The 18,869-nt window shown below is 36.2% G+C and overlaps 1 protein-coding gene across 4 annotated transcripts in view; it reads left to right on the top strand.

The window, feature by feature from the left end:
- fam184ab (family with sequence similarity 184 member Ab) overlaps positions 1-18,869 on the top strand; it is a 134,940-nt gene that overhangs the window by 51,998 nt on the left and 64,073 nt on the right. For all 4 annotated transcript variants that reach the window (XM_082148186.1, XM_082148185.1, XM_082148188.1 and 1 more), the window contains exons 6-9: positions 4,109-4,294; positions 12,949-13,071; positions 16,326-16,487; positions 17,050-17,171. In XM_082148186.1, the coding sequence (XP_082004312.1) occupies positions 4,109-4,294; positions 12,949-13,071; positions 16,326-16,487; positions 17,050-17,171 (593 nt within the window). The remainder of the gene's footprint in view (positions 1-4,108; positions 4,295-12,948; positions 13,072-16,325; positions 16,488-17,049; positions 17,172-18,869) is intronic.

Genomic DNA, 18,869 nt, shown 5'->3' with positions numbered 1-18,869 from the left:
CAGAAAATATGTCTCTTTGTGGACGGTTGGTTTGATTTAACGGGAATTCTTATTTCTCAGTGGTTTCACTCAGCCCTGCAATCATTTTTCTTTTGCGGAGACAGCATGGCTATTTATTTGGCTCGCTACAGTATGGGATTTCGTGCTGTTTTCACGCAACAATCTGCTCTAGCAGTTTGGCTTTTTGGCTGTCCTGTCGCATTTGGGTTTTGATTCATTATTAATACGTTGAGAGCCCCAATAAACAGATTGTGGGAATGTGGGCTTGTTTTTGCTCCTGAAATATCCTTCTCAGCAGTTTTAGAACTAAAATTGGGATAGACTTTTGAAAGAATAGACTTTGGGAAACTTTTAAAAGAGCCATGGCGCACTTTGTCCTGTGACGCGTTGCAATTACATTCCCCTTCTCTATTCCCATAGCTTACGGTCATTCTCCCTTATTTTTGTCTATTAAAGGGATACTTCACCTCTGGAAAGATGAATGTGTATTTAAAATAGGTCATTTATGTAGAAGAAATGTGAAGACATTTTTTAATTTGTTGCTTTCTAGACTGAGAAAAGCCAGAAAATGTATTTTTGGCTTATATGGATGAAAGACAACAACTCCCAGAATGCACTTGCTTCGCTGCCCTAGGAGGCCACGCCTACCGGTAAGAGAGCGCAGTTGAAAACAACAAGGTTAGGCTACCAGTGAGTCTCCGTGACGAGTCTGCCTGGGATTTCGGGATCGCCCAAAATGTCTGGGATTCGGCTTTTGCGTTCTACAGTCGCCATTCATTATGTTTACTGTGGCGAGCAGGACGAGGCTGACGGCCGCGGGAGAACGGCACGAGGCCGGTGGCGTCATTACTGAGACGCGCCGGTCTCGTATCTCTCACGGAGGTGCGTGCGGGAATTTTCTTTGCAATGTTAAAACGCACATCAACCGATCACTTGTTTAGCGTTCATGTAAACACTGCATTCAGATTCACCGATCGGAATGAATTCAGTTAGATTGAAACAAAAGGTGTGCATGTAAACAATGAATGGCGACTGCAGAAAGCAAAAGCTGAATCCCGGACATTTTGAACGATCTCGCCCGCCGGACAAGTCCGGGAAAATGAGGATGGTAACCCCTACTACTCAGCTTTCTCCTACTATTCAGCTTTCTCCACAGAACAAGAGCCTGCTAGCTTAGCTTCCAGATGGCTGACTGTGTGTACATTCTGTGAGTGAGATCCCACCCTCTATGGGCGGGTTGAAAACATGCGGAACAGCCCCTACTACTGGCTGTAGTCTTTAGCCTCTGGCCAAAAAATCCTCTGATGACGCAAAATGACGATTTTTGCGTCATCGGAGGATTTTTTCCAGACAAAAAATACATAAATCTCTCCTCTCAGGGGGATATGAGGGTGGAAAGCACGGTAATTCGAAAATACTACAGGTTTTCTACTAATACAAAGCTTAATGCTAAATCCTGAAGTATCCCTTTAAATGAAAGTTTCCTTAGTACCTAAAGAGTGCATATTAGTACCTCAAAGGTGCAAATTGGTATCAAAAGTGTACATATTAGAGCCTAAATGGGACATATTAGAACCTTTTTAAAGGGTATCGTCCTAGTGAGAGCTTTTGTAACATTTTGTCTGAGAACAATGAAATTAAGAATAAACAACTTCACAAATGGTAATACATATAAGTGTCTTGTTAATCTTGTTACCAAGATTTTGGGTTTGGTAAGATTTTATGTTGTTGTTGTTGTTGTTAGTTCACCCAAAAAAGAAAATTCTGACTTTTGTTAATCTTCGGAACACAAATAAAGATATTTTTGACGAAATCTCTGTCCCTCCATTGACAGCTACGCAACTACCACTTTGACGCTTTAAAAAGTTCATAAAGAGATCGTAAACCTAATCCATATGAATTGAGCAGTTTAATCCAAATTGTGTGATTAATCCAGATTTAATTTAGGCAAATATGCATTACATTAAGTTTGTTAATGTTAAAACTATGTAATCCAAATGGAAAGAAATGTTATATGCAATTCAAATACATACATCTTAAGGTCAACATACATTTTTTATAAAGACTCCCATCCCATTTCACTCCGTTCCGTTCACTCTGTTCCTTCTAGCTGTGAACATTACCCTCATAAACACTTCCGTAAGACCAACTGGTCAAATTTGTGAAGAATATATGAAGCGTCATGTCTCTTTTGGTTGCTGCTGTGTGCTTGAATTTCAGGATAATTCCCCTTTGAAAAGGTTTCATCAATCTTTCTCTCTGTTTCTTTCTGTCGCCCACATCACAGTTTGTTTGCAGCACAGCCTTGAGTTAGGTGTTACTATGACAACACTCACTAAATAGAGCGGGAAAGGATTGTGGAGTGATTCACTTTGCCGACACTTCTGCTGGTCTTATAATAGGAAGTTTATTTACTTGCGGGCAGTTGCATCACAGTGTCAGTGTGGGCTTTGAAGGTGTCTTTCAGTTTTCACTGTTATACTTTTAGATTGGATTCATGACATTTCTGAACAAGAGGCAGTCTGAGTGTCTCTTATTAAGACCTGTTTGTTCCCTTTTCATAAACTGTACTCAAACTTTCACAGACTCTCAGACTTTCACTTTGAATCCTGTTTATTCATGTGAATGTGAAAAGAGCCTTATAGTACTGATGTGTACTGATTTTTTTAATTAGTATTATTACACGCCTCTGTGGAATACTTGATTCTGATTGGTCAATCGCGCCATCCAGCGGTATGTTATTCCCCGATTACAACCAGTAAAAACTGAAAACACAGGCTCATCCGGGTTATTGAAGTCGCCGCTTTACGCTTGCTAGGAATGGTTTTTCTTCTTGGAAGTTTTGCATTTGGTGTGCTAATAAAATATCAAAATTCAAATCAATATTTTGTGTACAGTTATTTAATTATGTTAACTGGTATCGAGGACTTTCTCTTTGTTGTTACATACAAACTCAGCTGCTGCCATTTTGCGACGATTGTTTTGTGCAATGTTGTGGATTATAAGATAACAAACAGGTAAGATTTAAAAAAAAAGTTTAATCTCAAATCAATATCTCTTATCCCCATAATTATGTATGTGGTGAAATACCGTGTATACTGTACGTGGTAGGACTGTACTGTATCCATTAAATGTCTGTTTGAACTTGCTGATTCCTAGCAACTGCTTTCTCCAAGGAAGCTTTGCGTTTAAAGAGCTGATAAAATATTTCAACAGATCAATATTTCATGTCTAATTATTTACTTATCTAATGTCATCACTATTAAATGTAGTTTCATTAAACTAAACTGCAAAAACAACTCAAAAAATCAAAAACATCAACACAGTAGCATTATATGATGTTTGCCAATGTTGAAAAAAGAAGCAACTTGCATTAAAAAAAGTAATTGTCATTAAAGGCTATGCATTTCAATCTATCTTTTTGCCGTTTATGTTTCAAACTTTTACCTCATGTAACTATTATTAAATTAATACTTTTATTAGACAAGGACACATTAAATAGATCAAAAGTTGCAGTACAAATATTTGTCACAGAAGATTTCAATCCCAAATAAATGCTGCACGTCAAAGAATACATGTTTTCAACATTGATAATAAGACAAAGCATATTAGAATCATTTCTGAAAGATCATGTGACACTTAAGACTAGAGTAATGATGCTGAAAATTCAGCATTGACATCACAGGAATACATCACTTTTTGAAAATGTATTATATATATATTATATATTAAAAATATTAAAGTTGGAAAAAATATATATAATATTTCACAGCATAACTGTTTTTACTGTATTTTGATCAAATAAATGCAGCCTTGGTGAACAGACATTTTTAAAGTTGTTTTAAATAGTCATATAATATAATAAATGAAAATAATAAATATTCAGAAACTATCACAATTTTAAAAGTGCTAAAACACAAATACAAATGTATCAGATGGACAATAATGAAATTTGTGTGTTTATATGTTTTTTTAAATGTATATACAAACATACTATCTCTCTCTCTCTCTCTCTCTCTCTCTCTCTCTCTCTCTCTCTCGCTATATATATATATATAAGCATCGGACCATGCTTTAGATACATTTGTCTTTTATTTTTTCTCAACAGTCACTTCGAGAGGAAAAGCAGATCTATGAGAAGGAGCTCATAAACTTGCGTGTCAGATATGAAGAGGAGACCGCTCACTTTAAGGATACCCACAGTCGGGCGGTGGAGGAGCTCTCCAGGAAGCACCGGGCCGCTCTGGAGAACACACAGAGCATCTCCGAGAAAGAGAAGAACCGCCTCCTGTCTGTGAGTGAACTCTGTCACATCGCTGTCAGCTGTGCCCACATACAACTTTTTAAACGCTCTCAGCTGTCCTGTCGAGATATCAGCATGACTGCACTTCAGACGTTAGGTTCAGACGGAAGATGTAACTCGCTGTCTAGCATCAGTCAGGAGGTGTCACCTTGAGAAAGAACCAGAAGCACCTTTGAGTGCAAGTGGAAGATCGGGGAGAACAATTGTAACAGGTTCAGGATTGGAGAACATATGCATTTTTAATCTGGTTTGTCGAATTATTGAGTTTTGAAAAAACACAATTATTAGTATTTATTTACAAGCACACATGGATCCAGTCTGTCTGCTGAGATAATAATCAGGTACAGAGATAGATGAAAGTTGAGCCGAAATACTGTTTTAGATGTTGTGATACAAAACTATGTTTTATAAACAGATATTTTAATTAGTTTGTTTGTTTGCTCGTTATTTAGTTAGTTTTCAGTGTTATTGTTAACTTAAACTTAAACTAGAATTGCTAAAAAATTGTTTTCGGAAATTTAAATCAAATATAAATATTAGATTGAAAAATATCAAATTAGAACTAAAATAACTGGAACAAATTGAAAATAAACATAAAATAAAATAAGTTGAATTTGAGGTGATAATTGGAAATTGAAATAAAATACATTGAAGCTACATACAATAAAAAAAATGTAAATGACAAAAACATTAACTTAAACTAAAATTTTAATTTAAATATGACAATAAAAGCTAACATTCAAAATGTTAATAACTACTATAATAGTATATAAATAATACTAAAATAACACTGGCTAAACTTATTTAAACAACAAAAGATAGAGAAGTGTATTTTCCTGCTTTTAAATTTTTTTATTTTGGTATCCTAACTATATTGCTCCGCACGTCTTAAATGTCAACTGCAACACTAGACTAAGACTACTGAATTGAATTGAATCTGATCTTTTGACCATATCTGGGTATTTTGGGGGGGGGAGGGTTTGTCCCGCCTGTTTACATTCACTTTAGACACATCTGGAATCTGATATCTGTGTTTACATTAATCCCCGCCCAAAACGATTCTGTTGGTGATTGTTTTACTATGCGACATGGTTGACCCTCTGGTCTCGAATAGCCGTACTAAAATTATTTGATATTTCACGTCAGGTGGCCATGATTTAGTAAAAGCTGTCATGGATGTTTGCAGCGCAAAATCTGACAGAATGGATATAGACCGGAAATAATGGCAATTTTCGATTGTTATCTTAGTGGCGCGCTAAGATTTCATTTATTTGAATGAATTCGAAGGAATTAAGAGAGGGAGATTGTGAATTACCATGTGTTCATTAGTTTATTTACAAAAACAGTGAAGTTATCTCATTGCTGAGAAATAGCCTATAATGTAGCTTTAGCAAAGCTATTTTAAAAATTCACGGGGCAGAGGTTGAACACCAGTTTCTATGTTCCTGAATGTGTCTGTTTACGCGTAATTTCTTAACTATAAAGTTTCCAACCTAGTAAAAAAAAAATCTGTGAATTTTAGTGCAAATGCATACAGGCAAGTCTGCTTCATAATACGACTATAAAAAGCTATTTTCGTGGCCAAACGTGTCGCCCACGCCTCGTGGTGGCTTGGAATTCAAAGGGGAATCGAATATTCATGTTCAGACATAGGTCAGATGTCCAGATATCGGATATGTATCTGATTTAAAACCACATTTGAAGTTTCCGATCTGGGATTTGTTTGTGACAGTGTTAATGCAGCTTAAAGGGATAGTTCACTTTGAAATTAATTTTTGGTATGTTTTAGCTTACCTCAAGGGCATCCAAGATGTAGGTGTCTTTTTTTCCGCAGTAGTTTCAATTTTGATATTTTTAGGTCAAACCGTTCTTGTCTGTCAGTCATATAATGCAGGTCTATGGTCATTATCTCAAAACACAAGCACAGAGTCCAAATTAAAACAATTCCCCGTCGTCCAAATTAAACAATTCCCCATCGTAAGTACACATTGATGGCCTAAGACACGAAACGAGCGGTTTGTGTGAGAAAACGAACAGTATTTATATCGTTTTTACCTCTTATACGCAGCCATGTCGAAGTGATCTGATCTGACGTGTACGCAGACTGGTGCATAGATATATACACTAGATGTCGCCTTAAAGACATTCGTTCCAATGAACTGCCGTAGACAAGGCGACATCTAGTGTGTATATATCTATGCACCAGTCTGCGCACACGTCAGATCAGATCACTTGGACACGGCTGTGTATAAGTGGTAAAAACGATATAAATACTGTTAGTTTTCTCACACAAACCGCTCGTTTCGTGTCTTAGGCCATCAATGTGTACTTACGATGGGGAATTGTTTAATTTGGACTACGGGGAATTGTTTTAATTTGGACTCTGTGCTTGTGTTTTGAGATAATGACCATAGACCTGCATTATATGACTGACAGACAAGAACGGTTTGACCTAAAAATATCAAAAGTGAAACTACTGCGGAAAAAAAGACACCTACATCTTGGATGCCCTTGAGGTAAGCTAAAACATACCAAAAATTAATTTCAAAGTGAACTATCCCTTTAATATATATCTTCCACTTAAATAAATAACTACTAAAGGGGTTTAAAAAAAATCTTCTTTTTGGTCATGTCTTATTTTGCCTTGGGCATTAAGTGAACCAGAACTGCCACTTCTAATAAAAAAGCAGGTGCATGATGCCTCTCAAAGCACCAGATCATTTTCTAAAGAACTAGAGAATAAATGTAGTTTGTGGAACTTTAGGAGGTTCTCCAATGTAAACAGGCTGCTTTTCTTTTTATTCATAACTGGTCGACCGATATTAATGGCCGGTGCCGATATCTTAGAAAGTAGGATGGCCGATATATTTATAATTTATATTAATTTTACTTAATATTTAATAAATTTTAAATAAATCATTTGAAAATTAATTTAAAAAAAATCACAGACAAGATTTAAACCTAGTCCTGGACTAAAATGTTTGAGCTTTTTTAACTGAAAGCAACTTGCACTGACATATCTTAAAATATATCTGTGCCATTGTTTTGTCTCAAGATGCACAGCAGTAATGTTTTTTTTTCTAAAGCAGGTTTATAAAAGCTACTTAAACGTCCTAATTAAACTAAGGCCTAATGCTAGCTTAATCTAAGCCTGGTCTGTGAAACCGGGCCATAGTGTTTGGCTTTTTAGTAGCCTACTAGTAATTGAAAAGCAAATGCTATAATACTTTCTTAGTTTAACGGTTCTAACTAGATAGGACTATTAAACAGAGACCGTAAACTAATGAAGACGGAGAATCCGACACATCAGTAAACTATTCGTCCGATACCGATGTTTAAAAAATGCCAAATATCGGCCACTATATATCGGACTTGGCGATATATAGGTCGACTAATCATCCTAAGCTTTTTCTCTTCTATTTTTAGGAGTGTGTGTGAGTGAAAAAATGCTAATCCAATAGAGAAACAGAAAGGGAAAGCGCAGGTGCCTCAGCTCCAGGAGGTTTGGTTTGGTTGAAAGGAATAGTGCAGTACTCAGCCCTGCTTTCTTGCCTAACAAATTTGCAAATTCATCTCACACACACTCTCACCTCCGTCCTGCCTCCATCTCACCCTCTCCACCCTGCTCAAAGTGTCCCAGACAAGACACACTCGATCTTCATTGATTTAACAATGAAAGGAATAACTGTTATTTCACTCATCAGCGGAGACAGGTTCGTAAATAGCAAACGTAATGACTAAACCGTCTGTTTTGATTTCTCTAGCCGATAGCATATGAAATGAAAGCCTAGAAAGCCAGAGCGCAATCTGTCACCCTCCCTCAAAATAGGCAGCTGCCAGCAGCCCGGCACATCCATATCCATACAGTTCACAACTACTTAATCTTTTTGTAATTATAAATCACACACAACAGATTGTTAGCTGAACATATCAGAGCAGCAGTGGGTTATTTCTGAAGCCAAAGTCTAATGAGGATGTTGACTAATGTTTTTGTTTCATAAAAAAAACAATCCAAGGCACTCGAATATTCGTTTTTAGAAAAATATAAAAAGCCTTTATTTTTTCATGGCTTAAATAAAAAAAAACAGGTGACAAGCAACGGCACACCTACGCATTGCGGCCGGTAAGCCTTCATCAGGGTGTCTAATGCACAAACAAACAAATGTTTTTTTGTTTTTATTGGTTTAATAAAAGAAGTATCTTATGCTCACCTATGATTGATTGATTGATTGATTGATTGATTGATTGATTGAAAACTTTATTAATCCCGATAGGGAAACTGGTTTGCCACCAACCATACAGCCATCAAACACAATACACAACTAACAGACAGATAAATAATTCTGCATTAGGAGACTAATAAAACCTGATTAAGAGACACAATTTGAAGAAAGATTTAATTTCACAGTTCAAAAATATAAAATACAAACACTATAAAAGACAAGAATAATATTCAACAATAACTGTGTTCGTTGAAATATTTGACCGCTGCGGGAACAAAAGACCTTCTCATGCGCTCACTAGAGCACCAAGGCATTACCAATCGCTCACTAAAAGATCTTCTGAGTCCTTTGAACAAATTGTGTAGTGGATGGCCTTCAAAAAGCAGGACAATCTGCATTTATTTGATCAAAAATACAGACATGTAATGTATTCCTGTGATGCAAAGCTGAATTTTCAGAATTGTTACTGCAGTCTTCAGTGTCACATGGTCCTTCAGAAATCATTCTGATTTGCTGGTTTGATACTCAACAAACATTTCTGATTATTATCAATGTTGAAAACAGGTGTGCTGCTTAAGATTTTTGTGAAAATCACGATGATACCGTTTTTTAAAGACCCCTGTGGTGAAAATCAAGTTTTTAATTTTGTTTATATGTCTATGTGGTTTTTAATATGTTTTAAGACAAACCATGTGCAAATTCAGAAGTCAACACCATTGTTGAGTATTTTGTCCTTAAAACTCCAGTGAACCAAAGACAGTCTCAAAAACACGGTTTAAAATCGCTGTTGTTTCTTGCGTCACAAACTACCTTGTATCCTATCACATCACGTGCGGGTGGGCTTTAGCATATCATTAACAGCGAACTAGCAGGGGAGTTTTAATAGAAGCCAGGTTATCCCCATATATTGTTCTGTTGATAGAGAAACCAAGGGTTCGGTTACCCTAAACCTAATTATATGTGAAAAATATACATTTACTGTAGAAATTATTGTGTGTCAGGAAAATTGTTGAAAATGTTGGCAGGGCAAGCCTTTTTTTTTTAAGAGGCTCTTAATATCTGGAAACATACTTATTTTTACCTCATAGTTGCTATTAAAGTGTTTAGGTACTTGTTGTGCTATTAGCTAGTTAGCATTGTCCTTTTCCTTTGGTGAGCGACTCCAGAAGTTCCCATGAGCAAGCAATCATGTACTTCTGAAAAGTCCATTATTAGAAATGCTAATAGTTTCTACATACTCAATTGTATTTACATTTCCCATACCTTTAGAACGTAGCATGCATGCTAATGTAATGGATCTAATTTTCTCACTTTAACTCATTCTGAAAAGTTCCCTTCACGCTTACAGAGATTACGCCTGCCCAAAGCCGGCCCGCTCCGCCTTTATCACCTGCTGTCAAACCTGTACGACCCTTCAGCGAACCTTTGTGCCGGCGGACATCGCCCGTGATGCCGCAGCAGCAACCGGTTAATCACATTACTGCTCTGGGCTTATCTCACCGACGCCGTAGCACCCGCTACTCTCAGAAATGGAAATGTAGTTTGAAAAATTGAGGCGCAGATGAATAATCAATGAGAGTGGCCTCTGTTAGAGTGTGCCGCTGACTCACAGTCTTGTACAGGAGCAGCATGACGACCGTGCTGACGTCCTATTTTAGAAGAAGCCTAGGGCCCTCTCTCTTTCTCTTCTTTATCTTTCTTTACCAGAGCGCATTTTTTTTTGTAGTGTGTGTCCATAGTGTGTTTGTTTGGTGACTCACTTCTCTGATGACAGACCTTGTGGCATTAGAAGAACCTTTATTTTGGAAACCTCCACAGAATAGAGCCCCATGTGTGCGATGTATTTTATATTTTCTGGGAGGGAGATCACAACTGGATTCTACTTAATTTGACATGGATCACAGCATGGATCCATTTTTACCATCTCAACGCATGTCACTGAGGCACAGCCGGCACCCTCAAGAGGTGCTATTTGCATATTTGTGTGCCTTGAATTGGGGATGGAGTGAATTATGCACACCTGCCGGCTATACTGAGCGCTCAGCCCATTTGCTCGTCTGTGCTAACCATCAATTTTTTAAACAGGCGTACTTAAGACTTCTTTCTCCTCAAGGCCCACGCGCCCGCACACGCACAGGATTTTCACTGGCTGTGCTTTTAGGTGATGGGTATATGAATATGCACAGAAATGAAGTGACGTGGGTTTGATTCGTTGTGGACTTTAATCAAAATGTGCAAGGAGCTCGCCGCTGCTCTTTATAATGAACGGGAGAGATTATTTCATCTCTGTCATCTTTCATTTGTCAACATCTATCGCTCTGCTCTTTCACATCATCCACTTGCTTCTTTTTCTTCTTTTAATATATGTTAGGATATAATTATGCATTGTTCAGAAAGGAAACAAGATTGAGAGTTTTAGACTTTAATTTTACTATAGCTTTGCAAATACTGTGTATATATATTTCAAAGTATCCTATAATATATCCCATATATATATTCAGAAAGAAAGCATTACAGTGATTAAAAAAATATATTTTCTATATTTTTATATTTCATTATAATTCTATATTTCTAAGTATCCTGAAAATAATGTTCCACAAAATTAAGCATTACAACTTCTTTCAGCTTTGATCATGATAAGAAATGTTTCTTGAGCAGCAAATTTAGCATATTAGAATGATTTCTGAAGGATCATGTGACACTGAAGACTGGAGTAATAATGCTGAAAATTCAGCTTTGTCATCATAGGAATTAATATATTAAAATATAAATTGTTATAATATTTCACACAGTATTAATGTTTTCAAATAAATGCAGCCTTGGTGAGCAGAAGAGACTTCTTTCAAAAACATAAACGTCTTAATGACTATTCGTTTAAAGGGGTGGTTCAGGATTTTCGACATCGGACCTCATTTTCAAGTGAGCCTGGTTGTTATTCATCAGTGGAGACAGTTTTCAAAAAAATTCATCCAGTCCTTACTTTTGGATAGTTCGCCGGTGCTAGGCTAGCGCGAGTCAACGGTGCACGATAGCCTGCCATTAAAAACAGTTTTACCCACTCCACAGTACACCAAAAGCAAATAAATTATAACGCCAGACTATCGATGTAAATGTCTGTTGAGAGAATAATGTTAGAAATCAAACTACCCTTTCATCACATTGCATTAGTTATAATTTGTTCCCTGTATTTATAAGCAGTCTACAGCAGAGGCGGAGTTATATTTGGTTACCTAGAAAACCGAGAGAGCCGGTCCACATAACAATCACGCAAGTGTATTTACCTGCCGATGAATGATGAGACTTTTGCCTGAGATGCAAGAGTACTTTGATTTCTAACATTATTCTCTCAACAGACATTTACATCGATAGTCTGGCGTTATAATTTATTTGCTTTTGGTGTACTGTGGAGTGGGTAAAACTGTTTTTAATGGCAGGCTATCGTGCACCGTTGACTCGCGCTAGCCTAGCACCGGCGAACTATCCAAAAGTAAGGACTGGATGAATTTTTTTGAAAACTGTCTCCACTGATGAATAACAACCAGGCTCACTTGAAAATGAGGTCCGATGTCGAAAATCCTGAACCACCCCTTTAATGCTTCATTTTGCCTTTTTTTATTTTTTTATATTATATCAGTCTAAGTCAATGGGAGATATTCTAATTTAAATTTTAAATATCTGCAAAATAAAGTTTAATGAAGTGTCTACATTAAGCAACTCAGGCTGAATTCATTCCATATTTTTAATTCTTAGAGTTAGGATGTATAACCAGAATATTTGAGGAATAATAATTCAGTACTACCTTGAAAGCGCAGTAATAAGACCCATTGTATCCTCAGACTGTGGTGGGCAGGAAACAATCAAAAATTGCATTTTGTTCTGTAAATGTCACAGGATGACTATGATTAGTTTCTGTATTATTATTTCCGTGGAGAGGTCTAAAGCTGAAGAATCTTATTATGAATAATATATAGTTATTAATTTCTTCTCATGCTTTGTTTTTGCATTGCAAATCTTGTCATCTTATTTCTTCCTACTTCCTGAGACAGATATTAAGTGGATTTCCTAAGGCACTACCCTGACATGTTTGAAATTAAGTTTTCAGACGGGTATGCCTTCAAAATGCCACAGCCTAAAAAAGATTTTTATCATGATTAAAGGAATAGTTCATCCAGTAATGAAACTTCTGACATTATTTACTCATCCTCGTGTTGTTTCAATCCTGTATGAGTTTCATTCCTCGTATGAATTTGGAGCGACATGAGGTTGAGTAAATGACAGAATGTTCACTTTTTGTTGAGCTATAACTTCAAAATGAGAAGTAATAGTCTAACACATGGTCGTCTTATCTCCAGTAACATAAATTGTTTCACACGTTTGTAAGCAGCAGTCATTTTTAATCAGCATGTTCTGTTGGACTTATAGGAGATGGAGGATCAGTTTGAGAAGGAACGTAACTCTCTAGAGGAACAGAAGAGCCTTTTGCGAGAGGAACTGGACCATATACGAGAGGAGCTCAGTGCCAAACTCAACATGGCCAACAGTGAGGTATGGTAATGTGTGTGCTGAAACCTTCATTTAGGCCATTTATAATCAATAAAACACTGATCATTGTCTACGTTTAGACCTACACCAATAATGTGCTTTTTTTGTAAGGACTTAATCACAGTAAGATGTTTACATGACACAAGTAAACCTCTTCACTCCTGTTTGCACACAGTTTTCATTATTTTGATTATTCACTAAGAATTGTGGTTTATTCACATACCTCAATACACAGCACAAAGGATGACCGCACATATAGTAGATGTGTTACTGGCCACTGTTTTAATCTACTTGCATGCATTGCAATGGATTTCTATGGATTTCTAATATTGAATATTTCTAATATTCATTTTCGATGACACGCCTAAAAATGTCTTCATTTCTGTGTGTGTTTTTTTTTTTTTTACTGTTCTAAAGCATAAAAATACCATATGTTTACAGATATTTAGGAAAAATGTCAAGTTCACATACTGGTTTCTCTGAAAAACAATGCTACAGCCAGTTGTTCTACTTTGAAATGTGCGTTCCATATCAGAATGTCTGTTTTTGTTTTGGACTGCGTGTTTTTACTGCCAATTTACCCAATAGTATTTCGACACCCCGGGTTGCCAGTTGGTGGGAGAAACAGCATTTTGCAGCCAGCAAAATAAACTGGGTCAGAGTCCACTTTTTATGCCGTCCCTCGCTAACTTCCCTCTATCTCGTTCACTCGGATGTACGTCATTGCTTACATTGCACGAGTGCACACTAATGGGGCAACCCTTGCAATGGGTTTAAATGGAACGCCCTGTAAGCAGTTGTTTTGTGACGTCACAATCATGTTGCTTTGTGGTATATGGATCTGCTTGAAGTGTACATATGAGTAGACTAGCTCCCTCTGTCAAAAATCGAGGGGTCGAGGGTCTGTTCAAATAAACTTCTCTCATCCACTTGAAGTTAAACGCACTTCAAAATGGTGGTTGGGATTCCCCCGAGAAGAAGTGCTTTAGAAGTTGAGAGTGTATGTCTAAAAGTGGAGTTAAACACAGCCTCAGTTTCTTCAGCAGCTCAAAAACATGATGCCTTCTTTACCGCTACATGACAGCATCATCCGTGAACATCACAAAGACATGTGCAGTTTGTCAGATTGGAATAGATGTGGTTACAGTGTTTACATGCCTGTTCATAGCAATTAAAATTGGCATACGCCACATATTTTACTATAATTATGGCTACTACGGTTATGAGCTTAATCGCATCAATTTGATCGAAGTAAAGCAGGATAAAGTTCAATCGCAATATTGCCTAAATCTCATTATAATCATATTATGAGGGTGCATGTAAATGCATGTAGTTGTTAGGAACTCTGCATTGCTTAGTTTTGTCCATTCTTTTCAAAACCCTGTGCTGTCTCTGTGAAAGTGATTTAGCAGGTAGAAAGGAAGGTACGGAAGCAGAGGGAGGTGGTGATTAATTTCAGTGTCATGTGTTTACCATCTCATTAGTCTCAATGTGTTTTAATGGGCTTCCGGTACATAAATCTGGCTGTGTCCCATAGCTGCAAATAGGCAGCATCACTGATCATTCAATTTAACCATGTTTCATTTACTTTTTGAGTCATGCTTGATGAGCACATTAAACTCTGAACTTGCTGGAAGATCCATCTTAAGATGGTATCTGTGTTTTAAAAAATGGTAGCTGTGGTTTCTAGCTGATCTAAGCTGGTCATTAGCTCATTAATCATCGAGTACTGTATGTTCCCGAAATCCAGCCTGACCACATAAGCTGGTAATGACCAGCTGGTAGCTGGTTTGTTGCTGGTTGAAGGTGATGATCAGCTAATGACCAGCCTCTTGCACCATCTAGAAACCAATTATCCACCTAGGCTACGTATTTAGCCATGCTGCCCACTTCAAGGCTGTTTCAAAATAGTTGAGTTGAGTCTTAAAAAGCACTGTATCATTGACTATTTGTGTGTTGTGTACATTGTTTATGCGCATTAGAGAATTTAGGCGTTAATTTAGAAACATGCTAACATCAACATATGTATTGGATTGAACTTTTAAGAATGTGAGAGACCTTTAATGGTTAATGAAAAGCATCTTTAATCAGTCACGTAAGAGGTTACATTTCGGTCAGAATGCCGTCTTTAGAAGTTACCCTGCTGATTATCTGGTCCTAGCTGGTTTCTCAGCTGACCTAGGCTGGACTTCATATGTTTTAGCTGGGTGAAAAGTAAAACCCCTCTAAAACCCAGGCAACAGACCCACTGGGACCTGTCAAATAACTGAGTAGCTGCTTATGTTGCCCATTAGGGTATGACATTTACAGTTATTTATTTATTTATTTTTAATGCTTTTGTTTAATGGGTTTAATCATTGGGACAAGGTTTAACAAATGTGCAAAAAGCAAACAAAAAGTTATTAATAATCTAAATATTTAAATACTTTTATTCTATATATTTAACACAACCTGTATATTTATATACTACTAAAATAATTTCTACATTATATATTTGTTAATCATTGGAAGACAGCTATAGAGACTATAGAGTGGATTTTGTTTTATATGTGAAACCTGTTTAACAAGGTACACATTAGTAATTAATAATATAATTATTAATTAATTATATAAATAATTAAATGTTTGTATTCTGATTTATGTATGTATATATATATGTATGTATATATGTGTGTATATATATATATATATATATATATATATATATGTATGTATGTATATATATTTAATATTTAATATGGTAACATTTTACAATAATGTTCATTAGTTAACATTAGTTAATGTATTAACTATCATTATATGTACTATAACTAACAATGAGCAATACATTAGTTACAGTATTTATTAATCTTTGTTAATGTTAGTTAATAAAAAATCCAGCTGTTCATTGTTTGTTCATGTTACTTCACCGAGCATTAACTAATGTTAACAAATACAACCTTTGATTTTAATAATGTATTCGTAAATGTTTTAATTAATATTAACTAAGATTAATTAACGCTGTAGAAGTCTTGTTCATTCTTAGTTCATGTTAACTAAAGTACTTAACCCATGTTAACCTATGAACCTTATTGTAAAGTGTTTCCATAATTATTGATAATACTAAAAATAGAGGAACAATACTAATTTCTTTATTGCATTGCATTGCCTTTTATTGCATTGCATTGCATTGCATTGCTTCATTCTTACAGTGTCCTTAAAGTCAACACAGAGAACAAGCATCTGCTCAAAAGCAAGTAACTTTTACTGTTCCTCAGGTGAGTCGACTCCAGGAGCTGGTGAAGCAGGGAGAGCAGGGACTCGGGTCTGCTGAGGGACACATCTCCAATCTGAAGGACGCCCAGAAGAAGCTTCTAGAAGAACTGGATGCCACTCGAGCCAGACTCCGAGAGACCAGCAACCTCCTAACGGCCCTTCAGGTCTATTACCAAAAGCTATTACTCTGAGAAAAAAAAAAAAAAAACTGAGAATGAGACTACATACTTCAAAGTCACGTAACTCTGCCAGTGCGGCCAGTTTTGCAGGCTTTTTTTTATTTTTTATTAAAGATGATGTGAGTAATTTCCTACTGCTTTTGCTCTCAGTTTCCATGAATAGCTTCTAAAAACACCTGCAGTGAGTTCATCATTTTGAGATGTGTAATAAGTGCTCCTGTTGAATTACACCCACCTGCGTTTTTGGCCCCTGTGTGACACTTCATTAGAGAGGCCTCTTCATGGTTCCTCTTCCTTTGTCCTTGACCTGAAACACAGGTTATCTGAGTGGCCATGCATAATGAATCATACCTGTGTGAACGTGAGAAAAGAACTGAGTGAGTTGAGAAATGAAAATGGATTTCCATCTCCTGGCCCCAGTTTGATTGATAGCTGTGAAGAAGCGTCCTCCCTCTCGTCCTGAGTGCTGCGTGTTAGACCTCACAATTACAGGTCATGTGCTTAATGGCTCATCAGAGCTAATGTTCGCTCTTGTTCTTTTCCTCAGGGAGAGATGGAGACTCAGAAACAACAGCATGATGCCAAACTCATCTCCACCAAAGAGGAAGAGAAGCTCAAAATGGATAAGATGGCCCTGGAGCTCGAGCTGAAGTGGACCGAGACACTCAGGTAAGAGCACATGTTTCAATGTTACATGAGTGGGAGTTCTTGGAAGCGTCCCTTCAGAAGTATTTACTTACCATGTCATCATCAAAATATGGGGACAAACCTGTCCCTTAAATTTAAGTCATTAAAAATACCTCAAAGTCAAAAAATCTCTATAAAACTCCATATAAAAGGCATCTTTCTCTAACATAATAGTTCATTAAATCCAACCATCCATCTATCCATCCATCTGACAAATTTCCCTTTGGGAAAATAAAGTACACCTTAACCTTGCAAGGTCCAACAATTGTGCAAAAAAAAAAAAAAAAAAAAGATTGAAAAAAGTAAATTATAAATTATAATGAATTATTTAGAATACAAAAACTAAATTATTTATATTATGCATTATTATTATTATTATTAATGTAAAATAAATAATAAATATTTATTGATTTATTCGACATTAATGCAAGGTCCAACAATTGTTTGTTTGCTTGACTTATTTGTTATTTTCAATAATTGTGCAAAATTTTTTATAAAATAGTAATTAAAATGTTGTATTCTAAATAATAATTTATATAATGATTTATAACGTAAGATAAATAATAATAATAATAATAATAAAATCCATTTATTTGTTTGCTTTTTTGTTTGATTGTTATGCAAGTTTGTTTTATGGGTTAAGTAATAGTTCATGGTCCAACAATTATCCCCCCCAAAAAACGAATAATATTATTAATATAAATAATTAATAACAATAATAATATATAATATGAAGTAATTTTTTAATAATGTATTTGTCATTGGTGTTATCAGTGTTAAAACTAGTATTTTGGAAATAAAAAAGTTGTGAAAGGGTATTTCCAAGGTCAATGTTCAGAGTAAGAATAGTTAAATCAATCCTGACCATTTTTTTCCATGACATGAGGGAGGGTAAACGATGACAGATTTTTTTCATTTGTGGTTGACTATCCGTATAAATGGTTTGTCAACAAGCAAGGCACTTCTCGTTCTTTCACATTCTCTCCTTCCTTGCCAAGCTAATAAATGACTGATATACCCTGTAAAGTTCCCAACAGCTGTAAGTGTTTTGGCATTGCCTCAGAAAGCACTGCCTGCCTAATTCATTATCAGCCATGCTTACAACCAGTGTTTAATATCATGTGCCTTCAAAAAAGACAAATAGGTCATTAGTATAGAAGTCTGAGTTGTTCTAAAACAAAGGCCATTAAGAACATTTGGGCTACTTTGTGTGCTCATAGTTTTGCAAAGTTATCAATTCACCACTATAACATCCCCCGAAAGCGATAAAAATGAGCTAACAGGGAAGGTTGAAGTTGAATAGGCCCTAAGTAGGCATTCAACATGCGTTAATGACAAATCAACAAGGCTTTTATTGGATTTCATCCTCGGTAGCTCATTTTCCACAACATTTGTTCAGGATGGTGCTGTTGTAAACTTGTTATTTTGGGAATGCAGAACAATGTAGAGCTCATTATTGCTCAAAATAAGTGCTGGTAAATATGTTAGATCTAGGTCGAGAGCCTCATTTTCCATGAGACCCCTGTTTTGAATTTCTAGGAGCTTCCATGACTTTGGAAATGATCTCAATTAATATCATTTATGGCGCTGAGGACTTATTTAATGGGCTTTTTAAGAGGTCTGGTCCATTGAAAACAGAATTAATTGGCTTTACAATAGGAATTTTACAGTAGAAATTCC

The sequence above is a fragment of the Leuciscus leuciscus genome, assembly GCF_965113295.1.
Source record: "Leuciscus leuciscus genome assembly, chromosome: 19".
NCBI lineage: Eukaryota > Metazoa > Chordata > Actinopteri > Cypriniformes > Leuciscidae > Leuciscus > Leuciscus leuciscus.
This window is presented reverse-complemented; position numbering and strand designations above follow the sequence as displayed.